We start from the raw sequence: 12,695 nt of genomic DNA, 5'->3' as shown, positions 1-12,695 counted from the left end.
GAACAGATATGCCTGGAGCTGGATAGAAAGAGGTGGGATGAAATTAATCTAATGGATCTGGAATAATCATGGGGGCCTACTTTGTTGACAAAATTATGTAGTGTACTGAACAATGGAAATCAGTAAACAAAAGTAGTCCTGGGAGACCTCGAAACCTATAGATGAACGAAACAGTAATACAAGCAGTGAAGAGAAAAAGAATAATATAAGTACAGAGGTAACGAGAATGAAAAATTACAAAAGAGCAAGGAACCACGCCACAAGTGTACAGCAACAGACTTCTAAACGGTATGGACAAAAGATAGTCAACGAGTTTAAGACAGACTCTAAAAGCTTCTGGAAATATATTCAAACCAGGACAACAACAGGCATCTCTATATTAGAGGCAGAAGATGGCAGAATGGAATCGGACAAAAGTGACAAAGCAGATGTTCTCAACAAATGTTTCTGCAAAATATTCACTATTGGGAATCATCAAGATATCCCTACATTACCAATTGATAATACATATATTCAAATGAGACGGTTAGACATCATTGAGGAAAAAGTATTGGCAAAACTATTCAAATATGACTCATCCAAAGCCACAGGTCCGGATGAAATTCATCCAAAAATATTATATGAAACAAGAACTGTATTAAGCAAACCCTTGAATATTATATTTAACAAATATCTGGAAGATGAAAATCTAACCGATGAATGGAGGGAAGCTACCATTATTCCAATCTTCAAAAAGGGGCAGTAAAAAATCCAAATGATTATAGACCTATTAGTCTGACAAGTATAATATGCAAGATTATAGAATCTATCTTAAGGGACAGCATCGTGGAATACTTGAACCAATAAGGTCTGTTAAATAATGGTCAATACGGGTTTCACAAGGGACGATTAGTCACACTACAGCTCTTAGAGATCCTTGGCTATATAATCAAGAAAACAGACGAGGGAAATAAAATGGGCATTTTTATGAAGATTTTCAAAAAGCTTTACAAAGTTTCCCATCAAAGAAACAGCAAAATTCAAAGTCATTGGTATAGAAAATAAAGTGTCAAATTGGATAGCATTTTCCTACGTAACCTGAAACAACGAGTACTTATCAGTGGTAAAATATCAAATTGGGCAAATGTAACAAGCAGGGTCCCCCAGGGGATCGTCCTTGGACCTGTATTATGTTTAATATAGATCAAAGTACTAAATCTACCACAAAATTGTTCGCAAATGATACAAAGATATATGGAACAAGTTACAACGATAACAGGTCAACTCCAGACTGACTTGGACACCCTGGGAGATTCGTCTAAAACGTGGTAGCATAAATATAATCCTGGGAAATGTAAATCTTTGCACTTTGGACATAACAAGGAAAGGCACAGATACTATATGGATTGTTAAAAAATACAATAAGGATATCAGGAAAAACATCTAGGGGTCACATTTGACACTGACTTGAAGTTCAACATACATGTTGTGAAGTGTTAAAAAGGCGAACAGATAAGTAGGGCTATTAAAGAAGTCATTCATACATATAGACAAAGAAATGTTCATAAAACTGTATAAGGTTCTCCTTAGACCGAATTTAGAGCATGCTGTAACTGTATGGAATCCACTGTTACAGAAAGACATTAGAGCAAGTGAAAAAAAAGCGCAAAGAAAAGTCACTAAGCATGTTAGATCTTTAGAGGACTTGTCAAATCCAGATAGGCTACCATCGCTCCGACTTCCAACCTTAAAATATAAGAGAAAGAAGTCCGATGTCATTGAAGTCTATAGAAACCTCAATGTAATTGAAGAAAAGGGCAGAGAAATGTGTGAAATTATTAAAAGCAACAAAACAAGGGGCATATCTTCAAAATCCACCAGAAACACTCTAAAATGAAGGGGGCACTCATTTGGATTAAGAGTGGTAAGAGACTGGAACTATTTTTCGAATGAAGAGATCAAGTTCAGTCCAGATTGTTACTAGTAAGGGGCTATCTACTAGGAGAAAAGAAGTTTTAAATACGTGAAAATGTTTTTAAGAAATTGGACAGACTAGCTCAGAGATATCGTAATGCGCAACCAACGATAAAAACAAGAATTAAGAATCATGGTGGTGTAGACGTTTATACAAACAGAAGATCAGGTGAATCGGGTAAACCATTTCTTCTGTAACACACACGAATTCAGGATTTGGAGTTAGAAGGGACGAACATTTTTTATATTGAAAAATCTCCTCCCGTTCTCCTCCCGCCCCCTTTTTATACTGTCCGGCCCAACTTTTTTCCCGTATTATGCTTATTATATTTCAATTTCTACCAAAATCAGACTTAATGAAACTACTAAATGTGATCTGTTTCATTTACTAATGAATTTGACCAGATTAACATTGCCAGTGTGTATGAATACAAATATTAGTTAAGGGGAGAAAACTCCCCAACTTCTACTAGACTGGCAATATACCACAAGTATTTATAGATTTAAAAACATCAAAATAAAAATATAACATTTAATAACTGTAACTTTACGTTTCAAAAGAGCTTCGGTGCCTGTAGAAAATGGCTGCCACCGCTTCGATTGCGAACCGGCGCACCACGTCTAGATGTTATTCCTCCGTGGGGAAAATGCATACTGTCTTTGTTGCACACTATTATTTAAATTTTCATTAAAGTTGTCGAAAAGTGTATTAAATTTTGTCCTTATTAAAGTTTCATTGAATATTAAGTAACCACGCTGAAATATATTTCAACCTGTCACAATAATCTGTCTTCAAATGACGGACTATTTGCTTGTATGACGTCAGACGATATGATGACAAGAAACGAAAATAAAAGTAGAAGATAAATTGCGTCACTTCCCATGCTGTAGAAAAAAAAGAAGCGTTAATTGAAATATAAGGATTGAATCTTGCTTATGTCGATTTCATGGGATGATGAATTGAGTTGGTCTTGAGACAAATTCAACATCAACTGCTTCGCAGTATATTGCGGCTAGTATTTGCCACAGCTACAATATGTTCTGAATTTTTTTTAATCAACTTCTCATTTACGTGACTTCGTTTCGCTGACAAAGTTATCAACATAGAGACCAGTATCATTCGATTCTTTAAGAAGCTTTATAAAAACGTCAAGAAAATACCAACATGTCAACGTAGTCATAATCCAAACTGAAATTCCTTAAAAATAGGGCAAAATATGAACAAAAGAAAGATTTACACAGGGGTTCTTGGAAAAGTACAAGGAGAATAAGACCAGATGATCCCCAAGAAAAAAGTGTCTAAATACAGACTCTTTCAACCTCGCAAAAGTTCAAGTGTATGACGTAGCATTTTATTTAAAATGGCGTCGACAAACAGACGACGCATAAGCTCTGGAATTGTGATCGTGACGCGGTTATGGAACGGGTACCAGTAACGTTACGAAACAAGCGCTAGGACTCTGTTTCCACAGGAAATCGTTTATCGTCGTAATGCTTTATTACCAAAAATGAGGGAACGAAAACATCGTAGTGAGATTGTGCGACTCGTGTACAATGTCCCCGTGTGGTCATCTAATTAAGCCATGATGTACCCAGCCTCTGTTGGTTTTTTTCGTCGCTACAGTCATTAACATAAAACATAGTTTAGTAATACAAATATTTATTTGATTGTCGTTATTAAATCTACGCTTTTTTTAAGCTCTGACTTTTTATGATTGTAAGATAGCTTTTGCATTTTGTGTTTGAGGGATACTATTTGATGTTATCATGTCAGAACTGAGTATGTGTCATAAACAAATAGCAGTGATACGTCATTAAATCAATAATTATAAATTAAGGCTGATCATGGTTTAAAATCTGATCTTAGGTACCTACCATGTTGTGTACTTTCGACTTTGAAAGCCCGCGCAGAAAGGGTTGGACGACTTACAGGATCGGGCTACGATTTACAGGATCGAGCAGAATCGGGGTAGAATAGTGCCATTTTAATGATTTTTTTTTCATTAATACCATCATAAGTTTAACACCAAGAACAGCTTTAAAGGGGAAATGAAGACATATTACATAAAACACTCATATATGTTTTGGTCGTGCAAGACCGAAGGACGATTTACAGAATTGGGCAGAATCGGAGGTAGAATAGTGCTGATTTAATGATTTTAATTAATTTATTTTGCATTAAAATTAAAACGGCAGTATTATACCCCGATTCTATTTAAATTATGGCCCTTTAATAACAAAGTATTTACATTAGGAACATTTTAATGTACAAATTCTACATAGAAATCCTGTCCGACCCTTTAAATCTGTCCGATCTTGCCCGATCCTGCCCGATGCTGTAAGTCGTCTAACCGGCGCAGAAACATAGACACGTAGACGTTTGCATTGGTATGTAAGCATTATGCTTTGTTTATCTCCAGTTCTGTAGTGTGATGTTTATTATTGTACGTTTGTCCCGAGCACGTTTCTGAAACTCTGCACGTAGCACATCACAAAGGTAAACTCTTAACAAGAGGTTTTTAACAAACATTCCAACAGACTAAAGCGACATTCCGCGGAAAACTATCGCGCAGAGTCACTAACTTTTGTCTGAAACTTACAGTCTGTACTTAAGGATCTAGAAAGACATGAAGTGATTACTATGAATAAATCATGGCTTCAGATCTGGTTATTCATGTGAGACACGATTACTCTTGACCATTGCATGACGTGACTTGTTCAACTAAAGCAGGTTGGGTAAACAACATGCGTATGTTGCTATAGTGGGCTGGACTTTCGCTTGTGTCGTTTACGCTCAAGAATCAGACACAGGTGCATGTGGAACAACCCAGCATAGTGTAAGACTATCATGACCAGTGCTCGAAAACTTTTTTTGATATTTTCGGTTCTCATTCCACAGACGACCGATTTGTCCACACATGGTGCATTATAATTATGAGGTGTATTGACCTAGTTAGCAAGTTCAAGGTTTTCTGTCTCTGCGACCCCTCTCGTCGCCTTTTTACGCTTTTATCGTCTCTGTGATGAACTTTGTGTACTTTGATAAAAAAAAAAGCACTTGACCTACCGTGGCAATCTGAATCTAGCAGACGACTGCGCTGCCAATGCTGCTGCAATCTAAACTGCAAATTTCTGTCCCTTAAATGATGTGTTAATGTCAGTCAGTATTCTTATTTATTTTGCTGTTATTAATATATATATGTATAATTTTACATACTATGCACATTTTAAAAATAAAAATGTCAAAATCATTAGCACCAATATAAATGTGAATATTGACGTTAAATTATCATTTAGAGACGGAAATCTTCAGCTCAGCTGCAAGTGACCACTGTCAAAATAAAGGTTGATACTTAAAAAGTTTACATACTTACTATTTTAAAGTACTATTCCAAACCATTACATTTAACACTGTGCTACAGAAGAAACTCCTGCATAAAACCTAGCAAAATAGTGTGTAAGGACAAGATATGTGTTGTAGTGTTGTAGTTGTGTCTTAGTGTTTTACTAGTGGTTGTAATTTTGAATATTTTCAGTATGAAATGATCATGACCAAATTTAATTATTGAAGTTAGTTGAAGTAAAAGAATGCTATTTTAATGAATTCATTTTAACTGTCCAGGATCAACTCATTCAAGTGATTCTTCTGCCATTTTATCTGACCCAGCAGGAAGTTGTTAGTGTTGTACTATATTTTATCTGACTCAACAGGAAGTTGTCAGTGTTGTACTATATTTTATCTGACTCAACAGGAAGTTGTCAGTGTTGTACTATATTTTATCTGACTCTGTAAGAAGATGTTAGTGTTGTACTATATTTTATCTGACTCAGCAGGAAGATGTTAGTGTTGTACTAAATTTTTCCTGACTCAACAGGAAGTTGTCAGTGTTGTATATATTTTATCTGACTCAACAGGAAGTTGTTAGTGTTGTACTAGATTTTACCAGATCCAACAGAAGTTGTCAGTGTTGTACTATATTTTATCTGACTCAACAGGAAGTTGTCAGTGTTGTACTATATTTTATCTGACTCTGTAAGAAGATGTTAGTGTTGTACTATATTTTATCTGACTCAGCAGGAAGTTGTTAGTGTTGTACTAAATTTTTCCTGACTCAACAGGAAGTTGTCAGTGTTGTATATATTTTATCTGACTCAACAGGAAGTTGTTAGTGTTGTACTAGATTTTACCAGATCCAACAGGAGTTGTCAGTGTTGTACTATATTTTACCTAGCTCAGTAGGAAGCTGTAAGTATTGCACTATATTTTACCTGGCTCAGTAGGAAAAGTTAAGTGTTCTAAAATTAACCTATCAACTCAGAAAGAAGATTTTACAAGGGTTATATTCATAATGTTTTTTTATTTTGCATTTCAGGGACAAAATCAGTTGGATGGAATTGTATGACAACATGAATACACAACTCTTTGTATTGGTATACATTTGAGAAAAAGATCTGTGTAGTCATTGTCACATATACGATTAGACATCATGAATCAGGACCGAACAATTTCCCCATTACCTCTGGATTTCAGTAACAACTTCAGTGGAATACCCACTACTCCACCAGTACTGCCCAAAAAACAGGGGAGACCACTCTTCTCCATTGGTGTGGATACTACTCAGAAATCAACTTGCACAGAAACTGAGAGATCTCCAGACACAAATCTACAAGATGTTGGTAAGGGGAGAGCACTCTTCTCCATAGGTGTACATACTGCAGCATATATCATAATAGATAAACAATACGCTGATCAACAAGATATAAAGTAAGCAGAGGCAACAATGTATTTTATTGTTGCGGGTTGCTGTGACCTGTATTTTCTATTGTATCAACTTATGTACAGTTTTTAATAACCTGCTTATATGATAACTTAATTATTTGATGTTAAATCTATTAAAATCTCTAGATATTGATACTTGCAGGTTTATTTTATTTTTTGTTTTTGTCTCGTCAGTTGTTAATTCTAAATAAAATCATTATTTCTAGACTATAGCATATATATATAGATATATTTCTCTCAATTAGATTTGGTAAAACCCAAAATTTTTCAACTTTCACAGGAGGTGCACACCTTAAAGTGGAAAAGAAGACTGGTATAAACAGGTCAGCATCATCCCCAACATTGTCACAGTTCCTCAACCTTGTACAGGAATCAAAGTTTACCAGTAATGTCAACTTACAGGCGAATGTTTCCGGGTTTACAGCAGATAAAGTTAGGTCATGTGATGACAGCATTAGTGTCCACCCACAAGTCCAAATACACAGCGCAAATAGTACATCATCACTTGTAACCCAAGAACCTTCCGCTAAACATGTCCGCAAAGAAATGCAGTCATATTATTCCAGAGGAGAGGTAAACAAATATGGAAGCTTGTTCAGAAAACCTGGACTTGATCACAAAGTGTCATCTGTCACAAGATCAGAATTTGTTCCAGAGAAGACCCAGCTACTGTCATTCCCAGAAGAGGAAGAAAGCTCAACACCTGACGTGTCAATTGGGCAAAGAGTTAAAAAATGGATGACAACATCTCCTGTAAAACAAACAAACAGAGAAAAGAATGCTATTTTTCCATCTTCCTTTTAAAGAGCCATACCCACTCCTCGACTGATATTATTTTGTATTAAAAAAACCCCATGATTTTCTATTTTTCTCGGGTAGCAAAAGTTCTGACCAACCCTGTAATACCGCAATTTTAAACTAAATCGCTGCCAATCTAATGTAATAAATAGTTTTAAAAAAGAATTTGAAACGACTCCGTGCTAATTCATAATTATGCGGGAAGTCCTGCCCTCTGATGCATGCGCAAAGAACTGTAAATAAATCTGCCGACTTCCAACATGGCAGAAAGCATGCGAGGGAAGCGGGGAAGAAAACGTGTTTTGACGGACTCTGAGGCGAAAAGAAGGAAGATGGCTGGTTCATACTCTGTAATCCCTTTCTGTTTGGCTCTCTCGTGTAGTATCACTCTAAAATCACATTCATAAATACTCTTATCATCCAATATTCACTTTAGATAGATCCATTTCGGGATGTTCTATCTGTTCGTTACCGTATCGTTGCCCCCATTAAAGAGCCTCTTTGCAATTAATCGTAGTTTTTCTCGTAATCTGCACGTTTTTGTGTCATATCTAAGCATTGAAAGATGCCATCAATACATACGTTAGATGATTTCCATACAGGATATATAGAGTATTGATTGCATTTATCGGTAAAATCTCTTTACAAGCAATGTGACATGGACATACTACTCACCTCTTCCTCCATTTTTGTTTTGATTCTGACCGCGTCTGAACATATCACGTGACTTTCCCTCATCAATATTCATATCCTGGTGTTGATTAATGAGACTAATTCTGGCACCGATATCTCCTGTACCCTTTCAATTCAATTAGTATACAACAACATTTCCAGTCAATAAAATATGAAAAAATATCTATAGCGGAGTGGGTCTGGCTCTTTGACCAAGTTTTGGTAAGAAATATTGTTATCATGTTATTGTATGATATAAACAGCTACCACCTGATACCCACTATCACTGTAAGTAAAGTATGTGTGTGTAAAGAGAAGCAGTTACATACAACGTAATCTTGTGGTTTTGCTTTTAGTTATTGTTAATGTAAAAGATAAGATGTTCTTAACTTGACACATTTTGAAAGTTTAAGAGGAGGAGTGTCAGACCTTTTTGGTTTCATGATTTAACAAAGGAAACAAACTCCTGATCACACAGGAATTCAATGTAGAATTATCAACAAATGAGAGGGGAAACATGCATCAGTACAAATCATAAGGGTGGTTGGATGGTGCAGTGGTAACGCACCTGCCTTTCACATAGTTGTCCAGGGTTTGATTCCCGGAACAGACATAAAAAGGGAAAGGGTCACCTGCCTGACCACGCTGGTTTTCCCTGGATACTCTGGTTTCCTCCCACAATATCACTCTTTGCACTTGCATCCGGGTAAGCAAGAGTGATTAGTCTTAGATGAAATAACTGTAATAGTGATAATGTAAAAGTTGATCGAAATTTACACAATTGGAGGGACTGTATAGTGATTGTGTAAAAGTTGATAGAAATTTACTCAATTGGAGGGAATGTATAGTGATTGTGTAAAAGTTGATAGAAATTTACACAATGGGAGGGAATAAATAGTGATTGTGTAAAAGTTGATAGAAATTTACTCAATGGGAGGGAATGTATAGTGATTGTGTAAAAGTTGATAGAAATTTACATAGTGGGAGGGACTGTATAGTGATTGTGTAAAAGTTGATAGAAATTTACACGATTGGAGGGAATGTATAGTGATTGTGTAAAAGTAGATAGAAATTTAGTTGATAGAAATTTACACATTGGGGGACTGTATAGTGATTGTGTAAAAGTTGATGAAAATTAACATGGTGGGAAGGGCTGTTTGGTGGTTGTGTAGTGTGATTGTCACTTAAAACAAGTATTTGCAGAGGCAATCACTTTTTCAGTTGTCTCCCTTTGTCATGTCTTTGCACAACCACTCAACACAGAGGTCACTTGCATTAAATATTTCTTGTGTGCATTTCTGAGTTACATACAAACCTGTGCTGTTGGAAAAGTTTGAAGCTCAAGCATTTTTTAATTTGAGTACACTATGGTGTCTCCGCATCCTATTGGATTTTAACTACCATGACACTAAAGTGCCTACATATCCACAGGAACTAGCCTTGTCCGGTTAGTGACTTGTGACATTTCCCAGTAAAGGGAAAGCTGGAGTGTTTTTCAGGATTTGTGGTATCATTAGAGTTGTTATAATCATTGTTGCTCCATTTTGTGTCTTTTATCCATCATCACAACCTTATTCATCTTAATTATTCTAGTCACTAACTATGCTGTTTCATTGACATACAGTGTTATGTTAAAGCTGAGTGCTGCCAATATCCTTTACCTATTTATCCAGAAAGTTGGCTGGGATTAGGATTTCTTAAGCTGTAAAAATATGCGCTATGTTACACTTGGGATATATTCTATTTCTTTGTGCGATGGACAGATTTGATACTTGTTAGTTTACCTGTTGACACCATTGTTTTATACCTTGTTCTCATTTGAGAGTGTGACATTTTTTACTTATATTTACCAAGATTTACATAGTGGGTGTCGTCGATAAAGCAAAGGACGCTCACTCTCCCAGAGTATCTGGTCTTAATCTCCTTGTTTTCCATGTAAATCTGTTCATATTTTGCCCTAATTTTATTGAATTTGAGTTTGGATTATCATAATGTTGACACGTTTGTACTTGTTGTTGTTTGTTTTTTAAAAATCTTCATAATCACTTAAAACAAGTGTTAAATCATACAATATATGGCTAGTGGCCATGATATTAGTGAATACAAAATTTTGGAGAGAAATAGAGGAATTCTGTAGAGTTTTCTTGTAGGTAGCCATGTTACTTACACGTTTATTAGATGAATAGAGTCCTGACCTCTCAGATTGTTTTAGTGCACTTGTACTGGCATTGTTTTAGTGCACTTGTACTCACATTGATTTAGTGCACTTGTACTCGCATTGTTTTAGTGAACTTGTACTCACATTGTTTTAGTGCACTTGTACTGGCATTATTTTAGTGCACTTGTACTGGCATTGTTTTAGTGAACTTGTACTAGCATTGTTTTAGTGCATTTGTACTCGCATTGTTTTAGTGAACTTGTACTCACATTGTTTTTGTGCATTTGACTCCTACCAACATACTTATAGTCTCTGTAGCCTTATTTATTGAGTATGATGTTCAGATATTGTAAAATGCTGTCAGTCTAAGTATAATTGTATGTTGGAGGTACGTGTCAGTCTAAGTATAATTGTATGTGGGAGGTACGTGTCAGTCTAAGTATAATTGTATGTGGGAGGTACGTGTCAGTCTAAGTATAATTGTATGTGGGAGGTACGTGTCAGTCTAAGTATAATTGTATGTGGGAGGTACGTGTCAGTCTAAGTATAATTGTATGTGGGAGGTACGTGTCAGTCTAAGTATAATTGTATGTGGGAGGTACGTGTCAGTCTAAGTATAATTGTATGTGGGAGGTACGTGTCAGTCTAAGTATAATTGTATGTGGGAGGTACGTGTCAGTCTAAGTATAATTGTATGTGGGAGGTACGTGTCAGTCTAAGTATAATTGTATGTGGGAGGTACGTGTCAGTCTAAGTATAATTGTATGTGGGAGGTACGTGTCATCTTGTTTGTAACAGATTCAACTGTTGAAGGACAAATTAAGATCAAACAATGGCTTATGCCATGATCCTGCTGGGATCTGTTGTTAAAACTACTTGTGTATATATAGGTTATGATTACATTAGTATAAATACAAAGTATGATCTACTTTTGTTTTGACAATTTTGATGGAACTCAAAAGTTATGGTGACATGGGCACCAGAAATTTGGAAGACTCGTCTTTTTTATTGTGGACTGAGACTGGCCTTTTATTGTGAGACTGACTGATTGTTTTTTAAATGGTCATACAGAATGCTTACATGTATACAGATAAGGTCTCCTATTCTGTGTTTTACAGGCCTATCAGAAATCAAATTATATTTTATATAATTACAGTATACAGTGCTTTAATCAATGTTTATTTATATGTAGGTTTCCGACCGATAAGATAATCAAACATAACAATTTATTGAATCTTGTATTTTATATAGTAAAATTAACGTATATGGTGGTGATATGTTTGTCATCAATGTAAGTCTCCTCCTCTAGAGAGGCTTAGCAGATTTTGACCTCATTTGATTTGTAGTATTATTTGGCATGAACTCTGGTCCTCATGGTCAGTAGCATTATATGTCCTTGTCTTGCTTATTTGTCGCAAACTCTGCAGAAAAATTTTATGTGTCTGTGTCAAACATTCAGAACATTTTCTTCAGGTTTGTAATGTGAATAGAATGAAAGTTCTTATAACACAATCAGTAGAAGATTAGAGTAGGGTTTCTATGACTACATGGTCACCTTCAACCAAATGGGTTAATTACTTACCATTCCATACACTATATGTGTGTCAGTGCAAGAATGCTTCACACTGGTCATTTGACTGATGAAGCTGACTGTGTAGTCATTGAAACGTTACACTTTTATCTTCTACTGGTTGTGTTATCAGAACTTTTATTCTGTAAATCAGCTGGCTTTGGCTCCTGTTTGGGATGCAAAGCATTTAATCAGATCTCAATGTAATATCTTCATTCCTTGTTACTGATTTGTTATACAGGTACCTGTTACAGGGCCAATAAAATTATTTATTCCAACATTTCTCAGTTTTTGTTAAGTTTGTATTGTAGATATAAATGTTACATACATCTTGGTCCATTCCGAAAGCTGCCACAAGATAGTGGTTAATTAACTTGTTTGTTACACAAGTACTACAGGGATCAATCTAGAGTACTGATTGGATAATCTCCCCTAGATGCTAAAATTCCTCTCTTTCAAAATGTTCCCCTTGAATTTTGCAATATATACCCCTATTTTACATAAATTATCGATTTTCTGTTTGAATTTCCCCATTTCAACATAAAATGCTCTTTTTATCTTTTTATTGTTTTTGAGTAGAATTTGATGGATATTGTATATTTTCTGGCTTATAAAGAATCTTACATTGTTCCACATATTTTTGTACTGCCAATCATAAGTTCTGAAAACCTATCCACTGGTTTCAGCCCAGAAGGCTTTTGCTTGTAGTCCTTTGAAACCCAGGCTGTTTCCCCTAGTCACAAAAAGTACTTTCTCCGGTATCC

At 35.6% G+C, this 12,695-nt stretch overlaps 1 protein-coding gene across 1 annotated transcript; it reads left to right on the top strand.

Annotated features, from left to right (window-relative positions):
- Positions 1 to 4,683: 4,683 nt before the first annotated feature.
- On the top strand, positions 4,684 to 12,211 carry LOC132558079 (uncharacterized). The gene is made up of 3 exons (XM_060222604.1): positions 4,684 to 4,790; positions 6,327 to 6,630; positions 7,014 to 12,211. Exons 2-3 carry the CDS (start codon positions 6,441 to 6,443, stop codon positions 7,535 to 7,537), a joined length of 714 nt encoding a protein of 237 aa, XP_060078587.1. The 5' UTR covers positions 4,684 to 4,790; positions 6,327 to 6,440; the 3' UTR covers positions 7,538 to 12,211.
- The last annotated feature ends 484 nt before the right edge of the window (positions 12,212 to 12,695 follow it).

Source organism: Ylistrum balloti, unplaced genomic scaffold (assembly GCF_031769215.1).
Source record: "Ylistrum balloti isolate Yb309-2 unplaced genomic scaffold, AGI_CSIRO_Ybal_v1 Utg370754, whole genome shotgun sequence".
Taxonomy (NCBI): Eukaryota; Metazoa; Mollusca; class Bivalvia; order Pectinida; family Pectinidae; genus Ylistrum; species Ylistrum balloti.
This window is presented reverse-complemented; position numbering and strand designations above follow the sequence as displayed.

Coding starts and splice junctions, on each gene's coding strand:
- LOC132558079 (XM_060222604.1), top strand. CDS start 6,441: ATGAATCAGGACCGAACAATTTCCCCATTACCTCTGGATTTCAGTAAC. Junction 6,631..7,013: donor CACAAATCTACAAGATGTTG/GTAAGGGGAGAG, acceptor CAACTTTCACAG/GAGGTGCACACCTTAAAGTG.